At 39.2% G+C, this 26866-nt stretch overlaps 2 protein-coding genes across 2 annotated transcripts in view; one reads left to right on the top strand and one right to left on the bottom strand.

Annotated features, from left to right (window-relative positions):
• The window catches only part of GFM1 (G elongation factor mitochondrial 1), a 59850-nt gene that overhangs the window by 11658 nt on the left and 21326 nt on the right, over positions 1-26866 (bottom strand). Inside the window, exons 12-15 of the mRNA XM_066259036.1 lie at positions 23073-23210; positions 22149-22231; positions 10601-10763; positions 8074-8218 (exon numbers count right to left, since the gene is read on the bottom strand). Coding sequence (XP_066115133.1) covers positions 8074-8218; positions 10601-10763; positions 22149-22231; positions 23073-23210 — 529 coding nt within the window. The remainder of the gene's footprint in view (positions 1-8073; positions 8219-10600; positions 10764-22148; positions 22232-23072; positions 23211-26866) is intronic.
• On the top strand, positions 16051-22440 carry LXN (latexin). Its single transcript, XM_066259038.1, has 6 exons — positions 16051-16416; positions 17682-17744; positions 18642-18819; positions 19118-19254; positions 21453-21515; positions 21785-22440. Exons 1-6 carry the CDS (start codon positions 16288-16290, stop codon positions 21881-21883), a joined length of 669 nt encoding a protein of 222 aa, XP_066115135.1. The 5' UTR covers positions 16051-16287; the 3' UTR covers positions 21884-22440.

Raw genomic sequence — 26866 nt, 5'->3', positions numbered from 1 at the left:
CTGACATTTTTCGGGGCTCCCGGTCTTCCTGTGCGACTGGACAGTTCTCCAGTAGACACCCCTGGTTCCCAAATTCAACAATTTGGACTATTCAGCAGAGAACTCAAGGAGGTAGGTAAAGCAACTCTTTTTGCTTTACTGAATTTTCTAGCTTTCCTCTGAACTCTTGCTTTTGCTTCTTTATGTTTTGGGGTACGGCAAAATAGATCAGACGTGGTCAGCATGTTCGCAGTACACTCTCCAAGACCAAGGCGTTGGTGGAGAGTTCCTAGGTCCTGCCTCGGACTCTAGGGGATATCTGCTCATACTCTGGAGGGACATTAGTGGGAACTGAGTGGACCAGGTCCACCAGTTCTGCCTCGGGCCTTCAGAAACGTCAGGTTCTCTAGAGAACTATTAGTGGGGACTTCATTTGTGCTCTAGGAAGGTATCATGGAGATTGGGTCTGTCCAGGATTAGTCAAGTCTTGCATCGCACTGAATCAGTGGAGACTGAGCTAACCTGGATTGATTAATCTCGCCTTGGACTTCCGGAGACTTCTGTTTGTTGATATCTCAGTCTTTGTTTTAATGTTTCTGTCTAAAATCCCTGGTTAAGAAATCTCTGGTGCCTAAGCCGAAGTTCCAGGAACACGGCTAGGAAAACACCTGAGAGGCCTCAAGGAGGAGCCCTTCCCTCGTCTATGAAAGGGTGCTCGTGTGTGTCTGTGTGTATGTGAGTGTGTGTGTGTATAAGTCCTTTATTTAATGTCTACTGTCTTGTTTTAAAGCCTGGCTTTGGTCTTTTGTTTTAAAATTGGAAGCTTCTCACTAAAAAGCAATCTCAAATGGTGACTTGTATATACTGCAGATTTTCTTATTTCTTCGAGAGATCTCTTGTGACATTTCACGGTTTGGACCCCTCTGCCCTGCTCCATTGCATATCTTCTCTTGGATTCAGAATCTCTGGCTACAAGGGGCCCTGTTAGATTTCTCCTCTAAAGGAAATTATTCTTTTCTGTTGGCTTCTTCACCTTGTCTTGTGTAATAATATCTCTATAGTCAAACACCCTCTTATTTTGGGTACTAGTTAATTATCTGTCTTATCTTTCTTGCTTTAGTGGTACACTAATTCTTAGATTCTCCTGAAATAAGTTTCAGTTTTGTAATAAGTAGTAGCAAACGGGACTTTTAACCCCCAGATAATAAGGACAGTCTGGAATAGTGATTAGAAACCCAGGTTGTCCCGATCAGTTTCCATACATTGATGGGTGGCTAAATTTAACAATGAATTCACCACAGTGGCTTAAAACATGCTTGATACAAAGCAGGTGCCACATCTTCTTGGTCATGCAAAATTTGAGTCAAAAACAGGATAAAAGAATAACAAGCAATAGTAGCAGCACTGCAAGAGACAAACTCTTCTAAAGATAAGGGACCCTCGGAGGAGGAAGGAGAGTTCTCCGAGGCACGTGAGGGCATAGTTACCCTTGAAAAGGATTATGAGGAAGAAAAAGAGAAAGAGAACAATTCAAAGAAGAGTAAGATTCTGCTAGGAAAGAATCAATGTGCTTATTGCAGGAAGGAGGGGCACTGGAAAAATAAATGTCCCAGGTTACAAGCAGCTAAGGGGAAGAAAGAAAAGCGGAGCCCACAAATTGAAAGTGTTTCCCCAGCCTCTGGAGCCAAAAGACTAGCAAATAGGCAGTTTGAGTAAAGGAAAAGCTGAGCTGGGATGCACGGTGTGCAGACCAAGCGGGTGGGGATGCGGCTGAGGAGAGGCAAATGTACGCATGCCCCCTCCCCGTCGCTCTCCAATCTCCACCAGCGCTGCACCCGAGCAGAAGGCAGACAGTGAACAGCAAACCAAGTACCAAGAGATGAGCTCCACCGCCTCTAGGTGCACGGTTAGGTTAGGATTCAGCCTGCTGTGTGTGGAGTGACAGGGAAAGGCAATAAAGTAAGGGTGAGATAATTATTAAAAATATAGAATGGAAACTAGTTTCAAATATCCACCTACTGACCAAAAGAGGTTTGCCCATTTGGAAAATACAGGGTAGGAATAGTATTAAAAATTAGAACCTTGCTTTAGAAAAATCTTAAAGGAGAGAAAAAGAATTTAGAAATTAACAAACTGTAGGTGTGGACCTTGTGAAACTTGGCAGTTTCTTAAATTAAATTACAGCTCCAGAAGGAGTAATAGAATCATAAATAATAGGATTATAGGGAATAGAATTATTAGAAATAAGCCCTTCGTAAATTGGGAATAGTGGCTTGTCGCCCTGCACTAGTGTAAAAGTTAGAGAAAAAGGTTCCAACACTCTCCCACGGGCCAAGGAGGTGTTAGGTTCTCTTCAAGTCTCTAAGTTACGTAGAAGGCATGGAGTTTATAAAGGAGACCCACTGCATTAGCCAAATAGTAAAAATTGTAAAAAGAATTTTCAGGGAATTGCAGGAAAAATTGGAAACCTCATATAGGCTAAAGCAGCCCACTGTTAGGAAGGTAAACTTATAAAAACTGTATTTTTATTTGCTGCTTTTATTGTAAGAAATAAAGCTAAATAGCTGCCGGGGAAGGGAATGGAAGTCGGCTGGGTTTTTGGAAATGCTAGGTCCAAACGCCAGCCCGTCCATGCCACCTCTCCCATGACAACCGTGTCCCTAATCTGGGGCAAAGGAGAAGGAATGGGAGCCCTGAGAAAGTGCCGCTTTGGGACTGAGCCCGGAGCCTCGCTGTTGCTGTCATCTTGTGCTTGGCCAGGCTAGGATTCAGTCAGCCCTCTAGTTGTGCAAAGAGGGACAGACACATGGAATGTCTCTTCCTTTCCCCCTCTCCTAAGAACTCTGGTCGGCAAACTGCCATTCGCAAACAGCTCGTGGGCCACATCGGCCTTTTTGCCCTCTTAGGTATAGCTCTCCAACAGAGTGCCAAGTGTGGGCGCTGCCTCAGTAGGGAAGGTGCCTGCATATATAGTTTAAATTTAAAAATTTGGCTCCTAAAAGAAAACTCAGTTATTGTACTGTTAGTAATTGGCTCTAGTAACTAATAGGTTTTCCGACTACTGGGTTAGGAATAGTGACTTATTGTTCCCCCACTATTGTGTATAAAGTATTTTCCATGTTAAAATGTATATGTTATTTCAAAGGCCTTTTGTTAATTCTTTCTTTGCTGTTTTATAGCCTTGTAATATTAGAATCTTGGTTTAAATATTAGGAGTTATTAATAATGTCTTTATGTAATGTTTAGTTTATTATCATTTTGCAACAATATTATTAAATAATGCTAGGTAATCTAAGAAAAAGGGAGTCATATCCTGGAACTCCTGCAAATCTATTTTATCATGCTTTTGTTAAAATTTCTTTTGAATACTAATGTACTGAATTATTCAGCAGCAAAGAGACTCTGGGATTCTAAAGGAGGCACCAAAACCTGTTTTTCTTGATTTAATCCAACTAATAACACTGCTTTTGTCTTCCTCCAAGAGTTTATATACATAGAAAAGGGCTCTCACGCCCCTCAGCAAGATCTTCTAAGCATGGCTTTTAAGGTCTATAATGACCAAGAAAGGAGATAAAAAAGGCAAATAAGGCCCAAAAGAGATCAGGAAAATACCAGCATTTGGCATATACCCTTAAAGTCTTCAACACCCCAAAGGGGCTTCATAGGATTCCATCAGGGCCCTGCTTCAAGAGTGGAAAGAAAGGTCATTAAGCTGAGGCCTGCTAGGCTTCTCGGCCCCACCGGGGGACATGCCTTTGCTGTAAAAAAAAAAAGAAAAAGAAAAAAAGAGGGACATGAGAAGGTAAGCTGCTCCCTTGCTCCATGGAGGGAGGGTTAAGTCTCTTCCAGCCCTAATCCAGCTACTTGTAACCTGACCTTGCCCAACCTACTGGGACCTGCCACTGAAGGATTAAAGGTTGGACCCTATCTCAGGACACCGTTTATAAGCCTAAGATATTTCTTCCAAGCAGCAGGTAAAACTGATCTCATTTCTTATAAACACAAGGGCCATTTACTATGCCTTGCCTAAATATTTGAGTTTTATTTATCCCTCAAAGATCTTTACTAGGGGTAATAGTCTGATTTTTGTTGCTTTATTTAGTGTATAGTGTCTCCGTTATTCCTCTTGTCTCAATGCCCCATGCCTATTGTAGGCTGGGACCCAATCCTAATTCTAATTAAAAGCAATGATCATTAGAACTTAAACTCTAGCTGGAAAGTGTAGAAATGTGACCAGGGTTCCAGTGCCTTGTAGACTTTTTCTGAATATGTATGACTCATGCTCTTTGAGACATTTCTTAGACTGAAATAGAAATTAGGTTACACTTGTAAATAATATAAAGCAGCAACAGTGTCAACATAGATTTAGTGAAATTACATTAACGTGTTAAGAACATTTGTAACTGTAAGAATTTTATTTTAGGTCCTGTTATATTAGTTAGAATTTTATTTTTGTTTAATAATCTAGTAGGCTTTACTCATTTTATTGTATTAGGACATTTGTTATAATATTTGTTAACATTAATTGTTTGAATCTTATTGTTTGTTTTATATTTTTCTAATCTACCTCAAAATCGAAACATAGTAATTCAAATGAATTGATGCCACCCCAAAACAGTGGGGTCTTAGGACCCTTATTGCCAAAGGTTTATTCAAAATTAATTAGAAAAGATTTTAAAAACAGAAAAGAAAGGAATTTTCTCAGATAAACATTTAGAAATACCTAAAATAGACTTTAATAAAGTAATTGACAATTGTTAGGAAATTGCTATATATGTTTCTTTCCAGGTTTAGCTTGCTCATTCTAGTATTGGACCTGCATTCGTGTCCACAGTCTCAAAGCTAGTAGGAAAGAAACTCAATATTAATTAGGAACTAATTTAAAGTTACCCACAGGTACCCAAAGGTTCAGGGCAAGTAAAATTGCATGAATCAAATAGTAAAGGAAACGTAACCACCTCTTTCCTACGTACTTGCAGAATTTACAGGTTATTCAGCAAACTGTCCAAAGGACTGTCCGAGAGATGCTTCCAACATTATTAGGAGACCCAGTGCATCACCCAGGGACTAGCTCCCACGTGGACGAGTCTACACACTGTGATCCTGACAATTCCCACTGCTGCCAAAATAGAAGGTGTGCCTTACTCCAACCACAAACCGGAAGCTGGTTGGTCTACATATGGCAAATACATAAAGAAACTCACTAAGGACTCTTTTTAATCAGACTTTGGGGAAAAGAGAAACTAGGGTAAAAAGAAAACCAGCTTGATTGTCACTAAAAGTTAAAGGTTTTAAAATGAAGAGTTCTGACTATAAGTAAATTGTTACAAATGCCAGTTAATTTTATGTAAGTTACAAAAGGTTTGTGCAGTTTATAGAAAATCAATCAGTAATATTTTTTCCTTAGTGAACTATATTGCTATTAATGCTGTCTGTTAAATATCTGTTACATGTTATGAGTTAATATTCCTAGACAACAGCCTTATGCTCTTCAGTAAACTAAGTCAAGGATTTGACTTAGTGTCGGGAGCCGATCAACAACTGCTGGCTGACAAGGTCACAGCAGGAGAAGACCCACAACTGCTGGCTGACAAGGTCACAGCAGAAGACTCACAACTGCTGGCTGACAAGGTCACAGCAGAAGAAGATCAAAAACTGCTGATTGACAAAGTCACAGCAGAGAAGACCAACGGCTGCTGGTTGACAAAGTCACCGCAAAGGAAAGGCACAACGATACTTCCCCCTTTGATTTTTTGAATTAATCTGGCCTTATATCCCCCCTTTTTCTGGGTGTGTGCTATTATTTGTGGCACAGGGATAATAGTACCGTGCTTTCCCTGTACATTTGTAGTAATTTCTTTGGAAATAAGACAGAAGGTGTAAGTTCCACAGAAAAGCCTGTAAGCCCCTTGAACTGGGCTCATAAATATAAGAGGCTGGCCATAATATCCCTCATAAAGGGTTAAGTTTGTAGGAGAATTTCTTCTTATTAATCATGTTAGATAGAATAAAGTTAGAACTTAACTAGTGTATGAATATAGTAAATGAATAAAGTTTAACTAGACATTAGAATCTTAGGTAAAGTGTAGTGAAGTGGCCTGTTGTGTGGCCTTGGATGGGAGTGCAGTCGGCAAGAAAAGAATGTTTTGCTAAGAGACTTGTTTTATGACTAAAGGCAGTTGCTGGGCTTTCTCAGTGAGACATTCTCATGAGATTTATATACTTTCCAAGGTTTTTCATTCAGATAATAAAGAGGAATATGGGGGGATCTGTAGAAGCAATAGCAATTAATGCCTTCTGATATTATGTTGCTACTAAGCTATCTTGCAGGTGCACTCTATATATCTTTAAGCAAAAGTTACTCTTGATGTTATGCCAATTTCTTAATAAGCAAGCCTTTTGAAGTTTTGTGAGAAAAATTAGGACACTGCATGAACTTAAGGCCATTTGCCTGAGCAAGCGGTGGTCCTTTGCTAGTCCTTGATGATTTCGTCTGCTAATCTCTCTCTGCGCCCTTGACTCACAACAACAGTAGAGTTATTAATTAGTACTAATCTTTTAGAAGTTTGTACTGATATTGTTATTGCTATTCAAGTTATTGTATATCTGTACTTTGATTTACCACCTGATTTGTAGCTTATAGATATGAATTAACTGTTATCTGGAAATATGTAACCATAGTGAAACAAAATACCATGTGATTGTAACTTAGTGTGTGTGTGCATAAAAAGAAAGCTAGACCAGCATTTGGGGAGATGCCTGGCAGTAAATGCTAACTAAAGAATAAAGAGAAAGAAAAGAATTCGGCTCTCTCACTCAATTCGTGCCGACGCCGTCTCTTCCTGTGGGACCCCTGGTTCCCCCCCGGGGCTGGACCCCGGCAACTTAGGAAATAAAAACAGTGGGGATTGTTGTAATGTATCAAAGGTTACAGAATTAATATTAATATTTTAGAAAGCTTAAAGAACATTTTATTAATTTAAGCAAGGCATGCAAAAAGATTTTGTAAATGATCTTTGTACTTGTGTGATTAACATAAAACCAAGATGGTTGGTGGCATTGTGTTGTAAATGCCAAGGGGAAGTAGACTCGGATTCTCTGACCTTCCACCACACCTGTGAGGAAATGGGTGGATAGCTAGCCAGGTGCAGGCAGAGAAAGATTAAATTAAACCTTTTCTTATATTAATGGGCCATTTACAGGCATTTGTCCCCATGTAAACTACCTCTCTCCTCCTGAAAGCACGTAGTTAGTGTATGTATTTCTGGACAAAGGAATAGCAAATGAACACTAGAAAATATAGGAATGTCTTTTAATATGTAAAGTGGCATTTTTACCATTGTGTTACCTTGTAAATTTTAATGTGAAGAAACGTTTTTTATGAATCCTATAGACAAATGTTATAAACTTGCTAATGAATTGTGTCCCATTCCCCCTCCATCCTTTTCCCAAACCTGTAAAGGTGAAAACAAAGGTTATAAGCTTATGCTGTGATGTCAGGTTTTTTCCCCACCCATGTATAATTAAGAGTATATAACCAGCCCCTAGAATATTATAAATACACACGATTTGGGACTGCCCCATGTAAGCTATATGCAGCCGGCATGTTTAATAAATTTCCTCCTTTAATAAAACTCTTCAAAAACTTATTTGGACTTGGTACCTCTACGAAAACCCGCGGAATTGTGGATTGGGTACTTTATAACAGTCGTAACCTGAAAAAAATTATTTCTAAATTTATAGATTTCCTGACATCAGAATAAATCCCCCAAAATAGTATGATTATAGTTAATGTTTCTTTAAAATATTTCTTAGAATTCTGAGCATTTCTGTCTTTTCTATTAAAAGCAGAACTTACAGATTATTTATGGTGATAAATATATAAAAATTAACAGATAATTTAGGAGAATAGGGTAGGCTTTTAATTTTGCAAGAGAATGCAGTAATCTATCCTCACTCTGATTTTGTGAGTATCTGCCCAGGACTAGCCACATTGTCTGGTGTGCCACCCAGTGCTCTGGGAAGGGAAGACCAGAACAGAACAGTGCAGGAAAAACATCACAGCGATGCGACCAGGGCTAGGGCACAGCGTACCTTGTTTGAGAGCACCTTCTCCTGCACGGATGAAAGAAATCTCATTGGAGTCAACCATGTGATGCGCTCCATCTTCCAGGATAAAACGGAGCCCAGAGAGTTTATGACCAGACAGAGGGCCCTTCTCGCAGGCATCTAAAAATCCCTGTTAATGGATAAACAACGCTTCTGGAGTGAGTGCATTTCACTTGCAGATGCATTCCCAAGAACCCCTGAACATTTCCGTATTCAGAATTTAACATTTTTATGTGTGCTATATTTCATTCCTCAAAACAAAGTGAAAAGTTGAACAGCCTTTTTCAACAAATTAACTTTTGTGACATCTAGATGAGTAATCCCTTAGAAACCACATCAGTTAAAGGGTGTGAGCTGGTTTGAAAGTGATGCTGAGAGTGATAACACTCAGTTTCTCAAAAACCCATCCTCAGGAAATACACAGCTCTCATAACTCACTATAGAGATAGCACGATCTAATTTCACAAGGAGACACAGAGGAAAGGTAAATCTGAGCGATTTCCTAAAAGAAAACCCCCACCAACACTGGCATGTATTCAACCGATGTGTCTTGAGCTCTGGGACATACCTGTCCCTGCTTTCCCTTCCTGGCAGATCGCTACATTATAGTTTTAGTATCACACATAATGTCATAAGAACTAAAATTAAAAGGTACTTTTTCCAAAGGAAATTCTTCTTTAAAAAGTAGCTTCATCAAAGTAGAAATGATATACAATACACTATATATATTTAAAGAGTACAATTTGATAAGTTTGCAATTGTTTTTCATTCATTCAGTTAACATTTATTTGTAAAGCTCCTATAAGTCATTACTTTTTCTTAGCAAAACAATCACATGACTGCACATACATTACAATATACTTCTGATATTTCAAAACTGTAAATCTTGTATGCTAAAAAAATCTAAGCTCTCATGCAGCTACATTCATCTTGGAGAACAGAAGATAATTTAAAAGTGTATGGATGACAAAATATTGTCTTGAAATACAGTATAATAAATAAAATACACTAGTTACAAAAAATGGTTTCACCACTGAAACCAAAATTATAATCTGTTAATAAAGACTTTTAAGTTAAAAGTTTAAAAAAGACAACTAAAAACCTAAAATATGAACAGACAGTTGCTAAGTTTACAAGTCTTAAAGCCAGTGACCTAGAAAGCAAACAAAACACTAACCACTTTTATGTGCAAAAGCACTTCACAATTCCCAAAGAAGTGTTAGTCTTATCTGCTCCTCAGTTTTGCAAGGATTCAAGTTTAAGTATTTTATCCTTACTTTTTAGAAAAAGAAACTGGCTTTGAACACTGATTCACCAAAAAGCACATAAACCAGGAGGAGATTTGACAGCAGGTCCCAGGTGTTGGAAAATACTGAGTGATTGATCGTTCTACTACAAAACTCATCTAAAACCTTACAGCTTTATGAATTTCAAACGCCAATTACAATCAATGGAATAGTTTCTATTTATCAAGAAAAATATATAACTTTATCATCTTACCAAGAGAAATAATCATGATTAAGAAACAGAATGATTTCTCTTCACTAATGTTAATCCAAATTCGGAGGGACCCGAAATATGGAAGACAGGAGCAAGGTTCGTCGTTTACACATTAAAGCTTTACTGTCTAGCTTGGCCAAGTGGTGGGAACTCCGACAGAAATCTGACGGAGAGCGCGCTGGCCCTTTGTTCTACTTAGTTTTTATAGTTTTGTAAGTGGGAAGTACAGAAGCAAAAATTGCAATTAGGCGCCCCTTACTGCTATTGGTTATAGTCATATGTCCTTTAACATGATAGGACCTCGTTCAATTTGCAAACCATACATCATTTTGGAGAAAACAAAATTTACAAGTCAACACAATGGTAGAAAGATATCTCTTTACATATTAAAAGGCCTTCCTATATTTTCTAGTGTTCATCTGCCATCTCTCTGTCCAGAGTCAGATGTATTAACCACATGCATTTACATAAGAGAGGTAGTTTCCGTGGGGACAAATGCCCGCAAATGGCTCATGATTATAAGAAAAGGTTTACTTTGGCTTTTCCCTTCCTGCACCTGGCTAGCCATTCACTCCTTTCTCCACAGATGTGGTGGAATGTCAGGGAATCTATGCTTTCCTTCCCTTTTCATTTACAATACAATGGCAAGAGCCATCCTGGTTATGCCAATCACACAGTACAGAGACTATTCTCACAATTTCTCTGCACACCTTAACCCAAATTAATAAAATGTTCTCCAAGCCTCCTAAAATATTAATATTAATTCTGTAGCCTTATGGTACTTTACAACATCTGCAGGTGAAATGGCTCAGTGGTTCCTCACTATCATACTATGTTTATAGCTCTTGAACTTAATGAATTGTAGATTCTAAATCAGATGGAAAGCTTAACAATTAAAGTAGTACTGTAGCTAAAATGAACCATGGAAGAAAATGTGATAGAAATATGATTTAATATCTAATAAACTTTTTTATCTTTAAAAATGCAAGAAAGCTTTTGTTTTTGTTTTTACCTTTTCTACAGCAGGCACAAAGTGCTTTGGCACATTTGATCCAAATGTTTCATCTGAAAACTCCAACTTCGTGTAGTTCTCTGGGTCCAGAGGCTCCAGGACTCCGATCACTTTCCCATACTGTCCTGCACCACCTGATTGTTTTTTATGTGTAAACTCAAACCTAAAGTGATATAGAAGGGGGAGGGGAATCAACATAACATGATGTAATTACCAAATGAAATCACTCCTAATTTAAATGAAAAAGCACATTTCATCATTTTTATTTTATTTTTTTACTATGATGGCCTTCCTATAAAATTTTATTGTAGAATTTATTTAAAAAGAAAGTCTCTCCTTTCTGTTCTTACTTAAGAGGTGAGGGTGGAGTACACCACAAAAATAACCCATAGCTTTAATTCTGCTCATTCTGAATTTACATATTTCCCAAGTAGAAAAGTAAGAGTCAAGTAACTAATAAGCCAATCTAAGGTCCTTGTTCTAGTACCTACATTCCAAACAGCTTGTCCACTCCTTCTGGAATGCCTCCCCTTCCTAGGAGAGTATTCTCTCCTTGAGTTTCTATAACTGAGGAGAGTTACTGTGAAGAGGGGAGCTCTGCAGTTAATTTATTCAGACAGTTCCTATTTGATGGTACTACTTGGACATTACAGACTGATGCAATACAAGAATATGGGAATTTCAAGTGGAATAATTAACACCCAAAAATTATTAATGGCAAAATGATAATGAATAAATGCAAGTCATTTAAATAGACACAGGTCAGTGTTTACATCACTCTAATGGCAACATAAATAGAATAGTTTAAGCATTTTACATACATATTAAGCATAAAAAAGCACAGGATACTATTTCATTGAAAAAACATTTCATGAGTATCTATTGTTTGCAAAGCATTTCTTCCTTTAAAATGAAACCTTCCTCAAAACCATAAGGTGGAAGAGACCAGCTCCTTTCAAAACTGTCTGCAGATAGCAGCAGACGAGGGACACTAATGAGCATGTGTTCCTGCACACATATCTGAGAGAGGTTTGGAAGAAGTAAATATCAATTTTGGTAGGAGATGCTAGCTTGAAATAAGCAGCTTTCATAAAGAGCCTAAGTCTGAATGCGCCTGAGAAAATGCTTTTAAATAATCTTCCAGTGCCAAGAGCTTCAGCATGCGCTGGGAAAAATAAAATGCTGAAAGGTTAGTTTTCCCGGGAGGGAGGAAAACAGCCATGAGAAGGAAGAGGAGGAAAGCAGAAGAAAAACAACTGCTCAGTCACCACAGAATTAATGAAGAGCTTTCAAATCCATGGCCCACTGACACATTCTCAGATATGCATGAGTTTTTGAGACATTTTAAATTTTGTTTTCAATTTGACAATATAACATCTATACAACATACTCTAGATTAGTGTTGTCTACATGGTAATCAGTAACCACTGATATTTACATTTAAATGAAATTGAAAATTCAGTTCCTCAGATGCCCTAGTCATATTTAAAGCGGTCCAAGGCCATCTGCAGAGAATGGCGACAACACAGCACAGATGCAGCACACCGTCGCTGCTCACAGCTCTGCAAGGAACTGCTCTGGAGGACCCACTCACAAACAAGCCACCCACTGGTTTCGGGGACCCCGTCTGAAGTTATAACCAAGTGGGTGCCAAACAACAAAACGCTTATGTGCCAGGTTTGTACCAAGCACTTTTTATGGATTGTCTTGTTCTATACACAAATCGATGAAGAGGTACAATTTTTATCACCATTTTAAGGATGAGAAACCTGAGAGTCAGAGAAGCTAAGTAACTTGCCAAACATGATACAGCTATTTTGTGGTAGAACCAGGATTTGTACCAAAACCAATCAATGCAGTGCTCTTAAGCAAACATTTTTCTAGAAGGCTAATAGAAGAATATAAACAGATTTAATCTTCAAATGATGCATTCACTTCAAAAGCATTAGAAGGTACTGCACAAACAGATTTTACAATAGCTGAGATGGAGAGGAGGTGGAAGACTGTAGGCATAGGGACTGCTGAAGGGAAGAGCCCAGACCATGGCAGGATCATTGATCACTGACAGGCTGGGAAAGGCAATTTCATTTAGGCAAGCCACCTCTCACGTTAAAATTAATGTGAATTAGAATTACGCTGGTTTTACTTTTTTTTTTTGTATTTTTCTGAAGCTGGAAACGGGGAGGCAGTCAGACAGACTCCCACATGCACCCGACCGGGATCCACCCGGCATGCCCACCAGGGGGTGATGCTCTGCCCATCCGGGGCTTCGCTCTGTTGTGACCAGAGCCACTCTAGTGCCTGAGGCAGAGGCCATGGAGCCATCCCCAGCGCCCGGGCCAACTTTGCTCCAATGGAGCCTTGGCTGCGGGAGGGGAAGAGAGATACAGAGTGGAAGGAGAGGGTGAGGGGTGGAGAAGCAGATGGGCGCTTCTCCTGTGTACCCCAGCCGGGAATCTAACTCAGGACCTCTGCACGCCAAGCTGACGCTCTACCACTGAGCCAACTGGCCAGGGCCTGGTTTTACTTTTAACCTCTATTTTACTGATTAATTTTTACTTTGTAGTTTTACCAGATTTGTAAGCAACAGGTAGTTCTATGTTTATCACTCATATAATTTACCCAACCCCACAGACTAATAGTAATTTTGTTCCTTTCAAGAGAACCCATCTATTATTTGAGGATAATGATCTCTTGACTAACCACTCATGAAGCATCAGTAAGATTTCAAGGATTCATTTGCCTGACCTGTGGGGGCACAGTGGATAGAATATTAACCTGGGATGCTGAGGCCGCTGGTTCCAAACCCTGGACTTATTAGTTCAAGACACATACAACAAGCAATCAATGAACAACTAAATTGAAGTAACTATGAGTTGATATTACACACACACACACACACACAGCCTCTCTTCTCTCTCTGTAAAATCAAGAAATAAAATCTTTAAAAAAATAAAAAGATTTCATGGACTCAAGTATAGGAATAAGATTCTCTTAATGCAGTTTACTATTTCACAAATAGGCAGTTAAATGTTTAATGTAATAATTATATTTTTATTCAATTTTTTATTGATTGATTTTTAAAGAGAAATGAAGGAGGGGGGGGAAGGAAGGAGAGAAACATAGATTTGTTGTTGCACTTATTTATGCATTCATTGGTTGATTTTTGTAGTCCTGACCGAGGATTGAACCCACAACCTTGGTATATTAGGACAATGCTCTAATCAACTGTGCTACTCGGCCAGGGCAACACGTGTGTGTGTGTGTGTGTGTGTGTGTGTGTGTGTGTGTGTATGTGTGTGTGTGTGTATGTGTGTGTGTATTATTTCTTTTAAAGAGCAAGAGGGAGAGAGACGAGAAGCATCAACTCATAGTTGCATCACTTTAGTTGTTCATTAATTGTTTTTCATCTGTGCCTTGGCGGAGCTGGGGTAGGTGATAGGGAGTAGAAGGAAGGGGAAGGCTATTAAAGCTGAGCCAATGACCCCTTGATCCAGCCAGGGATCATGGGATCATGTTTATGATCCCACACACAAGCCGACGACCCTGTGCTCAAGGCGGTGACCTCAGGGTTTCAAACCCAGGACCTCAGCATCCCAGGTCGATGCTCTATCCACTGTACCACCACCAGTCAGGCAATAATTATATATTTAAAAGAAGCTAAATTCATATGTGTACTTTTAATAAATGCCTGTTACGTCACAACCTATACTAATAGCCCTGAGACATCAATAGTATTCATAAAGCTTCCAAATGGTGACTTTATCTAGGAAGCACACATATTGTACTTCTCACAACTTTGGTAATAACACAGATGTTAACCAGCTATTTGTGAAACTTTACAATTCATTATCAGCATAAAGCTCTCTCTATACCATCTAAATGTGGCAATCACTCTTTCCTGGACACTATCAAAGGAACACATAATTAAAACAATTCACACACACTGACGACCCAAGAGGTTGGCTAATAGATGAATGACTCATAAACCCCTTGCCCACAAAAGAAAAAAACCTTCAACATTTTTTAGAAAAAGGTTTGAGGAGAAACCCCTTCATTCTCTAGTTACTTGACAGTTGTTGGCTAATACAACTAAAAAAGAATGGGAAATGCCTTACTACTTCCTACTTTTCAAAAATCTACATACTGCAAAGCAAGACTATTTATAAATAAATTGAAAAGGGAATTTGAGGAAGACAACACATCACAAATTCATTTTTAGCTTTTTTTTTTGTTTTAGTGTGAGAAAGACAGTCAGGAAAGATGAGAAGCATCAATTCTTCATTGTGGTACCTTAGTTGTTCATTGTTTCCTCATATGTGCCTTGCCTGAGGGTGAAGGGGTGGACTACAGCAGAGCCAGTGACCCCTTGCTCAAGCCAGCAACCTTTGGCTTCAAGCCAGCGCGACCATGGGGTCATGCCTATGATCCCATGCTCAAGCTAGTGATCCTGGACTCAAACCAGAGACCTTGGGATTTCTAACCTGGGTCCTCAGCATCCCAGGCCTATGCTTTATTCACTGTGCCACACCCTAGTCAGGCCATTTTTAACTTTTTAAAAAAATACCACCACCACATGTCTAGCAAAACAAAACAAACTTTAAAAATCCATTTTGAGAAAAACAGTAAAGAATTTCCCCTTTCAAGCCAACTAAAGTGAAGCCCTCATGAGGTGAAACCCTAGCTTCCTGACCTAGAGAAAATCCAGAGCCTCACTTACACCTCCTTTAAAGAGCCTAAGAATGTAATTAAGATGTCTAGAGTGAAAATGTTCTGTCTGAAAGTTTGGGCTGGCTTCAATAAATTAAGCAGCTTTAAAAAGTCCTGCTTTTGTTAGGTTAGAAGTTACTTCAGTGTCGTGGCTCTACACAAGTTCAGTCCTTAAGTATGTTTTAATCGAAGTGACTGAGAAAGTTGAAAGTACAGTATTATATCAAAATCTCATCTGAGTGAAGGGACACAGGGGCGCAGGTGTATTTTTTACTTCTCCTGATCCAAATTAAATAATCCTCCAAATTATTGTAGTTTGCAGTCTCCCATACCCTGATTTGGGTAGAACTAATTTTTGCAACTCCACAAAAAGCTAGAGAAGAGCAAGCCTGTTCCTGGACTTTCACAATGGGAGGGGCCAAGAAGGAACCGAAATCTGTTCACTGCCGGAGCGCCTTTGCACTTTGTCCGGTCTGTTGACACCATGGGGGTCTGTATATAAAAGGAAGTTGTGCTCCAGCCTGCAAGTGAAGCAAGCAGACTCCCTCCTGGGGAGGAAACGCTCTAGAAAGGCAAACACCAAAAAAAAAAAAAGCTCCTCCCGCGCTTCTGTGAAGGCTAATAAAAGGATGACTTTCTCACCAACCCTGCCCACCACCACCTTCCCGTACCCCGACCCCTCCCACCTTGACCCAGAGGCTCCCCCGCCCGGCCAAACCGAGTAGACGTCAGCAGGGAGGGCGGGGCCCGGGAGCAGCCAGTCCCAGGGCCAGCGCCCAGGCGGCTTCCCGAAACAGAAGGAGGGAAGGAAGGAGGGCGGAAATGGGAGGAAAGGAGCCGACCACCCCACTCACACGCAGCAGGGCTTGCCAACTAGCAGACCGGCTGCAGCCTGGACACAGGGCTCCTGTACCGTCCGTCTGGTAAACTTGAGTAGAACCGTAGAACCGTGCTCTCCCCGCCGCTGCTCAGCAAGAATGGAAATCCCATCGACCCACTATCTAGCCTCCAGGGCTGCCTCGCTGGTGGAGAACTGCATCAACTACCAACAGGGGACCCCCCACAAGGTGTTTCTGGTGCAGACAGTCAAACAAGCCAGCATGGAGGTGAGTCCAGCGGCGGGCACCAGCTCCCTCCACGTCCAGGGTCCACAAAACCTTCCCCCCTTATTTTGGCGTTGGCTGCTGGCGTCAAGTCTAGAGAGGTTAACATGTTTCTGCGGAATACTCCGCGATCCAGACTCTGGGAATGCCGAGGCTGCTGGCTGTTTTCAAGGGAAGGCAGAGACACGACAGTTTCTATGGGCACTGTTACAAGGAAATGGGGGTGTTCCTAAAGGGAGGCGGCATTTCCCCTCTCTGAATGAACCTGTAGGAACCATTCAAAAGAATCTTAAAACTGTTCCAACATTTCTCCTCTGCTATTCCACAATCTGAATCAACAAAAGCTCCTGTCCTGCAAACGATTCTTCACTTTAAGACCACTCCTTATTAGACCCTTAAACCAAAATGAAGGGGAAACAAAGAGCAAGAGAAACTGATCACCAGTGTCAGGGTGGGCTGTAGCTTCTGTTGAATCACCCCCAAACCCTACCGCAGCCATAAATGTGTGCTGGCTCACCCTGGCTAAAGGCTACAGTAAATGCTTAAAACCTCAGTGACCGCTAAGCTTGTTTCCATTTTACTAAAATCTAATGAATTTGAGATTGTTATTTATCTGACATTAGTTTAACTGCAAAGTCTTTAAGTGCTGACAGGGAGTAGAAATTAACTGCACCCCATAACATAATTAGGTATAAATGCTTAATTGTATCTAAATTCAAAAGTGAAAGAGCTAAACAGCTGTCTTACTGTTGTAAAACAGTGATAATATGTTCAAGTATCATTTCTCAGGTTCACTAATATACAGCTAAATAGTACCTAATATGTCTGATCACTTTGTGGTCATCTGCCTCAAAATGGAAATCACCTTCGTTGAATACTATTTGGAAGGATACGCAGGGCTTTATAAAAAAAATCTTTTCCAGGATGAATCCTGTTTATTATCTTTAGAATAAAAGCTATTTAACAATTTCTTATATAGAGAATTTAGGATCACAGATTCAGGGGTTGAAGCCCTCTGACTGAAAGTGAATTGGAATCCATCTTATTTACATATGCCCCTCCCTTTGTTCTCATCTAAAAATAAACCTGATAGAGGTCCTGCTAACTTAGATGTTACATACATGGTAATATACTTTTAAGGTCTTAGGCTTTAATTACTTACACCCACCAGCCAGCCACTCCCCCCAACCAAATGAGAATGGATTCTTCTAACAATGCGGAGAACTGAGTTATTGTTATAATAACTCACCACATTTTCTTAATTTTAGGATATTCCAGGAAGAGGACATAAGTATCACCTCAAGTTTTCTGTGGAAGAAATTATCCAAAAGGTAAGTCAAAAGTCATTCTCCTTTATTATTAAATAAAATTTGATTCTAAATATTCCAGATCACCTTTGCTGATCAAATCATAGGATTAACGTGTAGTTTTGTAAATTGTTGTGAAACTCTGCCTTGAACACAATAATGACCATACAAAGGTCAGTTTTTACTTTTTGTGTATTCTGAGATACATGAAGTATTTCTGTTGATGTATTTTAAAAAGACTCTATATACTTAAGTTCAAATAAATTCCTTTAAAAATGTATTCATACGTCAGTCTGAACTCATGCCTAATATTAACAAGTGAAATATTCTCTACACATCATCACTTAGTCTTTTTCTCTTTTTGCTTTTGATTTCTTTTATTTAAAGAAAGCAAGTGTTTGTAGATATTTATGAGCAATAGAATGGCTAATTAATATAATTTCAGATAAGAATCAGTAATGGGGGAGGGGAATTTTTATATACTTGTTAAATTATTGAGACATTTAAAAAGAGAGAATTGCAATTTCTTCTGTAACCATCTTGAAATTAAAAAAAGCTTGCCCTTTCCTTGAGCATAATTCAGAAGAGATACAGGCTAACATCAGGAGAGTCATTAAAAAGCATCTGAGCTGCTGGACAACCATCTTTACAAAGCACAACAAATGCTACAATATTTTCATTTTACATCTAGATACAGATTGCTATATCTGAATCTGAGAAAATTACTGTTATTTCTGAAGCTGAGAGTAAGAGTAATAAAAATAATTAAGAAAATAACTAGGCCATCCCCAATTAGATTACCTCCAGAGTAGGCACTGAAGTGTGAAACAACACCATTGAGGCCAACACTTTAAATGTGAACAATAGTTAGTAAGGATGACTATCTACATGTAAAAATCTTTTGCAAAATGTCTCCAATAGCAAGTGACAGTGAATTGCACAGCTGAAGTACTTTACCCTCCAATGGGACAAGAGACTGCACCAGAGGTTAACTTCACATTTGAAGGGGAAATTGGGAAGAACCCAGATGAAGAAGATAATACATTTTATCTAAAACTTAAGTCCATGAAGGAACCACTAGAAGCACAAAATATTCCAGGTATATAAATATAGCATGGGAAAATATCTTTTTCAACTTTAAAATCATATCAACGATCTATGCTAAAAATTGTTAGATGTTTATATTGTTTTGGAAACATACTGGCTTTTGCAAAAATATCCATTACCAATTTAAATCAACAATAAGAACGTCTCTCGAAACTATAGATCCATCGCTTAATTAAATTATTTTCTGCACACATTGGAAGGAAACTAAAACATGACTTAGAATTTAGATTTTGTGAAAAGTTAATACTGTATATATCAAGTAATTCCAATTATCATGTTTCCCCCACCAGACAGTTTTGGAAATGTAGCTCCGGCAATGAAGCCAGTTCGACATTTAGCCTGGGTTGCCTGTGGTTATATAATATGGCAGAATTCTACTGAAAACACATGGTATAAAATGGTAAAAATTCAAACTGTCAACCAAGTGGTAAGTTATGTGTACAAAATACACTATTAATAGGGTTAATGTTGACTGAAAGTGTTGATTCATTATTAGTGTCCCATTTGTAACTTTGCATTTAAAATAATGTGCCTAGTATTTTGAAGGAAACGTTGGTTACTATGATTGAAGCCAGAGAAAGTGAAACTGAAGTTTCAAGCAAGCCAAGTTTAAAAAGACTCTATATACTTAAGTTCAAATAAATTCCTTTAAAAATGTATTCATACGTCAGTCTGAACTCATGCCTAATATTAACAAGTGAAATATTCTCTTGTTATAAATATGTAATTTAGCATTCAGTTTTTATGCTCAGTTTAATACAGATTATTTCCTTTGGCAACCTAAGTTTTGTGTTCAAATTACTCCAGTCATGCAATGTTGTAAATTACTTCTGCTCTTCTCCTCTACTAAAACAGCAATGCCAGAGCTACCTAGAAACATGGCAGCCATTTCCCCCAGAGATCAGCCACACCCACAGCACTAGCATCGCAGGCCTGCTGTATATAATTTTCTTTTATAACTGACTGAGTCATAATTTACAACTTCCTATCTTGCTTGTTGCTAGCCTTTTGTTTTCTGATGACTACTCTGAACTGCCTCTTTCTAGACCTTAAAGAGATAAAAATAAATTCTTTGATTTTTAGCTTTATTAAAGGGTTAAGACAAAAAAAACCCTGTCAACTAGTAGTATTAATGGAAAAGAAAGAAGATAGTGTGCAAAGGAACTACAAGAATAGTTAGCATAAAAGAGACTGCAGCTGTCCTGTTACAGCTTGTTGATAATTGCAAGGGCACACCTGGAGCATCTCTACTCCAAAGGCGACTGCCACCAGCTGTCAGACCACTGCTTAGAGACACTGGAGGGCAGAACACCCCATTACAAGGTTCAGAGTGTGGTGTCAAATACCTAACAAATATTACAACATTTTAAGAAACAGTGCCTTTTTCTAATGCATTTTTGCAGATTACAACATTCCTGTAGGGGTACTGTGGCCTCAAATAATTGAGTAATGGGCCCAGGTTATAGAGGCTAAACATATAATCCTAATCAGGATTTTTTTAAGCCATGTTTTAATAGCAAAATATGCACAAATATTGCTCTAGTAGTTTTATGAAAGAAAATCCTGTAACCCTTCACCAAACTGTAATTTTAAAGCACTAATGAAAATCTCAGCAGAAGGGTTTAACCAGTAGTGGTTATATATTACAAGCAGGCTATATATTATATATCTTTATGTATTAAGATCCTACACAGAAGAACCTTACTACTGATTTTTACTTTATCTTTTAAAGCAGCGCTTTTCAACCTTTTTATACGTGGGGACCAGTGAAAACAGGAGAATTACTTCAGGGTCCACTAAAGCAGAAATCACCCTGAACATAAGTGAATCTGACTAATATCACTGGGTCTATAATCTTCATATAATATCAGAGTGATTAACTCTTTTGCAGACTGGCACAAAATCTCTGGAGGACTGGCAGTTGAAAAACACTATTTTAAAGGACATTCTCTGTTGATATAATCAAAGAAAGAACTACTTCAAGATACCATCAGGAGAGAACAGTATACTTTTTTTTGACCCTGGGCCACATTTGTAGTCACTATTAAGCAGAGGAGCACTGGAGCTTGTGCTGCCCCTTGGAGTCTAGGTCTGATTTGCATACGTAAGACCTTAGAGAGCTTCCTCTCTGGTGATGGTGGTTATAAACTACACAGATGCAGTATTTCTGTGTAGCTGATGGTGTACTTTGTATAGGTAAAGCAATAAGCACTGTTCAAAGCTTTAATTCCAAAGTCAGGTAACTATAGTCACTGCATTTTATTGTTTTAAGTCTTTTTAAAAGAATTTTTATCCCTTAAATTATGCTTTTCTGAACCATGTAAACATTAAGGAATTTTAAGTGACAAACTAGACTGTTATGCTCTCAAGTAGCTCCTATAACCCAGAAACTAAATACAGAAAGGGAAATGATTTTTAGACTAGCAAATAAAAAATCATAATTTAAAACTGTAGTTTGAAAAAATTTATAAGAGAAGGTATTTCTGTCAGGCCAAATAAATTATGATATTTTTTTATTTTTACTGAAGTGGAAGTATTAATAATCATCTGCTAATGAAAACTGATTTTTAAAATTAAACTATTTTGCCAGTGATATTTCACACCCCAGGTTTTTATTTATTATAGCAAAGAAACGATGACTTCATTGAGTTAGACTACACCATTCTACTTCATGACATTGCATCTCAGGTAAAGTACTGTTTACTGTTAGCCATTTCTACTCCGAAAATTGAGACTTGTTTTATAGCCACAGTATGCTTTATTAGCTTTGACTCTAAATCAGAATTCATATAAATTCAAATAGGCACCAAGTTGAAGTCTATTTTATTTGTAGCAGTTTAACTTGATTTGCGCTATTCTTTATGAGGATTATTTTGTTTCTAACAAAATATAAACCCAACTCTGTTTTCCTAAATGTTTTCTGAATTTATCACAGCATTAGTTTCCTTGCCTTGCAGGAGATTATTCCTTGGCAAATGCAAGTTCTCTGGCACCCACAGTATGGCTCTAAAGTGAAACATAATAGCCGTCTGCCAAAGGACGCACAGCTGGAATAAACGAAGATCCTAATGATGGATGAAGTGTCGATATGCTTATTACTAATGTGTATGTCAGTCTTCACTGATATGTAGCTTAAAGGGCCAAACGAATCCCAAAGTGTCCCTCTGCATAAATGTCTTGATTACAGCACAAAACCATATAGTTTCCGTAGTAAGAGTGTCATGATGTAAAAATATCTTAACAGTAATAGTGCAGTGTATCTCCACAGTACAAAGCTTAAATTTCAGCCTCACAGTACGTTCAATTGTGTTGCATACTTACGGGACAGGGGCAGTAATAGTCTCTCTGAAAGCAACTTTTGGCTTTCCTGTGATACAAGGACAGCCATATTCTCTTTCCATCCTCTAAAAAGAGCAGGGGAAATGAAAATTTGGTATATTTAAATTTAAAAAATAAACAGAATAATCCTAAGAATCTTAATTATCAGAAGCATTTAAAGGACTAGATACATATTAACAATACAAACTGCTTTTATAGATACTATATAAGTGAATTCTAATTTAGACTGGTTAATTTACGCTTGCATTCAATTAAAATATACACTAAAACTTCATCTTTGTTTCATCTTATTATTCACTGGAATAGTATTATGAATCTATTGTCAGAATTCTGTACTGTCTCAACTTCAAAGATATGATCACACCAGAATTTTAAATCTTAAGTCATATGTCCTGTTTTCATTCAAATATAAGTAAGCCCTTTCCTAGGAAAAGATGTACCCCATCTACCCATTCTTTTATCTGTATTATAATGATCTCCCAAGTACTGACTTGAGAATAAACAAGCAAGACATGACCTGAGGAGTGGGTACTGGTGGGCACTTTCTCAACAGGTGTCCCCCTGCAGGTTGTCTTCCGGGGCTGGGACCAAGGTATCTTATTTAACCCAGATAACCATGACCTGGGGACGGCTGTATGGTCATATTGCAAATCCCCAGTGCCTTGATTCTACAAGTCTGCAATGCTTTACAAAGAAACAGGTTCAGAGATCAAACATAACTAAAGTATAATACTTAGTAGAGGGAGTAGTATACCACATCTGGATACAACCCAGAGTGAGCTTGAAAAACCTCTATTAGCATATGGACATTAGAAAGAAAATTACAAAATTAATTTGTTAATTGTGCTCTTAACAAAACAGACATACATGAAGTAAATTTAATTTAACTTCCTTGTTATTCATTACCTGAGCATAGATTTCCAGGTGTAATTCTCCCATTCCAGATACAACTGTCTCTTTACTCTCAGTGTCAAAGTGAACTTTAAATGTAGGATCTTCTCTTGTAAACCTGCTGATACCTTTTGAAAATTTCTCCAGATCATTCTTTAAAAAAAGAAAGTCAATGCACAGTTTTACTAATTGAGACAAGCAATGGGGCTGTTGAATTTTACTGACTGAAATTAAATAAACAGTTAAAAAATAAAAATGGTCAACCATCTGGTCTCTAGACCACAGTCTCTAGGTATGTGAGCTTGGACGAGGCAGCAGCAAGCAGCTCTCTACAGTTTTCTCTCCATACCAAGATACAAAAGTCCAAGACTTCACTTTATGCCTTTTCCTATTATATTGACAAAAACTGCCCATAAAGTACAGTCTGTGTTGCTGTTTTACATTTCAGAAATCCTATGCATACCAAAGGAACCAGTGTGTTTATCAAGATCCTATCAGGCCCTGGCCGGTTGGCTCAGCGGTAGAGCGTCCTAGAGCGTCAGCCTGGCATGCGGGGGACCCGGGTTCGATTCCCGGCCAGGGCACATAGGAGAAGCGCCCATTTGCTTCTCCATCCCCCACCCCCTCCTTCCTCTCTGTCTCTCTCTTCCCCTCCCACAGCGGAGGCTCCATTGGAGCAAAGATGGCCCGGGCGCTGGGGATGGCTCCTTGGCCTCTGCCCCAGGTGCTGGAGTGGCTCTGGTTGCGGCAGAGCGACGCCCCAGAGGGGCAGAGCATCGCCCCCTGGTGGGCAGAGCATCGCCCCTGGTGGGCATGCCAGGTGGATCCCGGTCGGGCACATGCGACTGTCTCTCCCCGTTTCCAGGTTCAGGAAAAAAATAAATTAAAAAAAAAAAAAAAAAAAAAAGGTCCTATCAGACTCAAGAGGACAGTTAAGACCAACAGTAAGGCAAATGTCACACTGAGACTTTCAAAACAATCTGTTTGGATTTCCTTGTGGGGTAAACAGAATAATGCGCCTCTAAGGATATGCCCTAATTGCCCTCCCCAAACCTGTGAATGTTACTTGATATGGTAAGGGGACTTTGCAGATGATGTGATTAGGTTACAGACATGAATACTTTGGGTGGGCCCCAGTGATCACATTGGCTTTTAAAAAACAGAAGAGGAATGGAGAACGGCAGATCAGAGAAATGTGAAGAAAGAAGCAGAGGAAGGAAATACCTGAAGCGTGAGAGGGACTCATTTCACTATTGCTGGCACTGAAGACAGGAGGTAGGGCCAATCTGTAAAAGCTAAGACCTATAGCCCTCAGGTGACAATCAGCAAGGAAAAGGAACCCCAGTCCTGCAAACATAGGAGCTGAATTTTTCCAATAATCTGAGTAAGCAAGGAAATAAACTGCCCCCTAGAGCATCCAAAAAGGAGCACAGCCCTGTCAATATCTTGATTTTAGCCCTTTAAGAACCAAGTCGGGCCTAACCTGTGCTGGAGTAGTAGATAAAGAATTGACCTGGAACTCTAAGGTCACCATTTTGAAACCCTGCGCTTACCTGTTCAGGACACAAATGAGAGTTGATGCTTCCTCCCCCTCTTATCTCTCTCTCTCTCTTTCTCAGGGCACAAATGAGAGTTGATGCTTCCTCCCCCTCTTATATCTCTGTGTGTGTGTGTGTGTGTGTGTGTGTCTCCCCTCTCTAAAATGAATAAAATCTTTAAAAAAAAAAAAAACTATGTCAGTGTGTGACCAGGCAGTGGAACAGTGGATAGAGCATCAACCTGGGACACAGAGAATCCAGGTTTGAAACCCCAAGGTCGCCAGCTTAAGCACAGGCTCATAGACATGACCCCACGGTCGACCAAAGATAGCTGGCTTGAAGCCCAAGGTCACTGGCTTGGCTGTAGCCACCCCACTCCCCTTCAAGGCACATATGAGAAAGCAATCAATGAACAACTAAGGAGCCATAATGAAGAACTGATGCTTCAAATCTCTCTCCCTTCCTGTCTGTCCTTATCTGTTTCTCTATCCCATTAAAAAAAAAAAAAAAGAACCATGTCCAATTTCTCACCTACACAACTATAAAATAATATGTCTGTGATGTTGTAAGCCACTAAGTTTGTGGTAGTTTCTTACAGCAGCAACAGAAAACTAACACATCCTGAATCACCAGTATTAATAGCTATTACATGTGTCTGGAGCTGTGCGCTATGTATTTTGTATATACATAACTGTAATGCTGCAAATAGAATTAGCCACATTCTCTAGGTGAGGAAACGAGGTACAAAGAAGTTAAGTGACTTGCTCAAGGCCACACAGATAGTACACGGCAAAGCTGAGATAATGAATCCTGAGTTTGTCTCTTTCCAAAATCTTTTTCCCTTTTCCCTGCACTTGCCCGGTACTCTCAACTTACTAGAAGATCATCCCAACCTCTGAGATTCACAGCTTTAGGCAGTGCTTTTATTATTTAATTTAAATTAATTTACTCCAGCAAGCAGATAATACAGAGACACCAAAAAACCTTTTGGATACTGATGCATTTTATTTCTCTCCAACATCAAGACAAAAGTCTTACATAAATTCTGAATTTAGAAATGAAGAGCTTTGTATCTTAACTTCTAGCCCTGTATATATATCCTGAAGGGAAAAGCGAACAACTTAGCAAAGCACTTGGAACAAAATGGCATCTTATTGTGTAGTAAGATATAAGATTTGCCTCTCCTCAAATTTCTGAGAGGAAGTAATTTAATGTTTCTTGCCACCTCAACATTCTCCTTTCTATAAAAACAGTCTATAAAATCTAAAGTTCCTCAAAATAGATAAAGCAGTAGCTGTTAATGCATCCACAAAATAAACCAGGACATGTTCTGTAAATGACAGCTCCCAGACAACAAGAAGTCATACATGTTCCCTCAACACATGTATAAGTTCATGTCAAGGCAATTGAAGAACTAAACCATTTTGGTTCAAGATCAGGACTAATTCCAATGATAAGCTAATGTGAATGCAGAACTGGGGAGTAGTTATTAGTAACAGTCTTCTAAGTTTTAAAAGGTGATCTCAATACCAAAAGAGCTCAAGGAATCTTGGCTTTGTAAAAAGCTAAGTGACATAAGGTCCAATCATGAACTTGTTATATTCGAAAGTGAGAAAAAGTCTTGTTTGCAGACTTTCCATGGTATAATCAGATATGTACCATATTTCTCCATGTATAAGATGCTCCCATGTATAAGACGCACCTTAATTTTGGGGCCCAAAATCTGGGGAAAAAATGTATTACATAAAGTTATTGAACTTAAGTTTTATTTATCATAAAATTCATACAGGCCCTGGCCGGTTGGCTCAGCGGTAGAGCGTTGGCCTGGCGTGCGTGGGACCTGGGTTCGATTCCCGGCCAGGGCACATAGGAGAAGCGCCCATTTGCTTCTCCACCCCCCCCTCCTTCCTCTCTGTCTCTCTCTTCCCCTCCTGCAGCCGAGGCTCCATTGGAGCAAAGATGGCCTGGGTGCTGGGGATGGCTCCTTGGCCTCTGCCCCAGGCGCTAGAGTGGCTCTGGTCGTGGCAGAGCGACGTCCGGAGGGGCAGAGCACCGCCCCCTGGTGGGCAGAGCGTTGCCCCTGGTGGGCGTGCCGGGTGGATCCCCGTCAGGTGCATGCAGGAGTTTGTCTGACTGTCTCTCCCCGTTTCCAGCTTCAGAAAAATACAAAAAAAAAAAAAAAAAATTCATACAATTCATCACTGTCAAAACTCCCGCCCATTATCTTGTCCTCATCTGTGTCTGATGACGAATCACTATCTTCAACAATGA

This window comes from Saccopteryx bilineata, chromosome 2 (genome assembly GCF_036850765.1).
Source record: "Saccopteryx bilineata isolate mSacBil1 chromosome 2, mSacBil1_pri_phased_curated, whole genome shotgun sequence".
NCBI lineage: Eukaryota > Metazoa > Chordata > Mammalia > Chiroptera > Emballonuridae > Saccopteryx > Saccopteryx bilineata.
The sequence above is the reverse complement of the archived record's forward strand: the minus strand, read 5'-3'. Positions and strand labels throughout refer to the sequence as shown.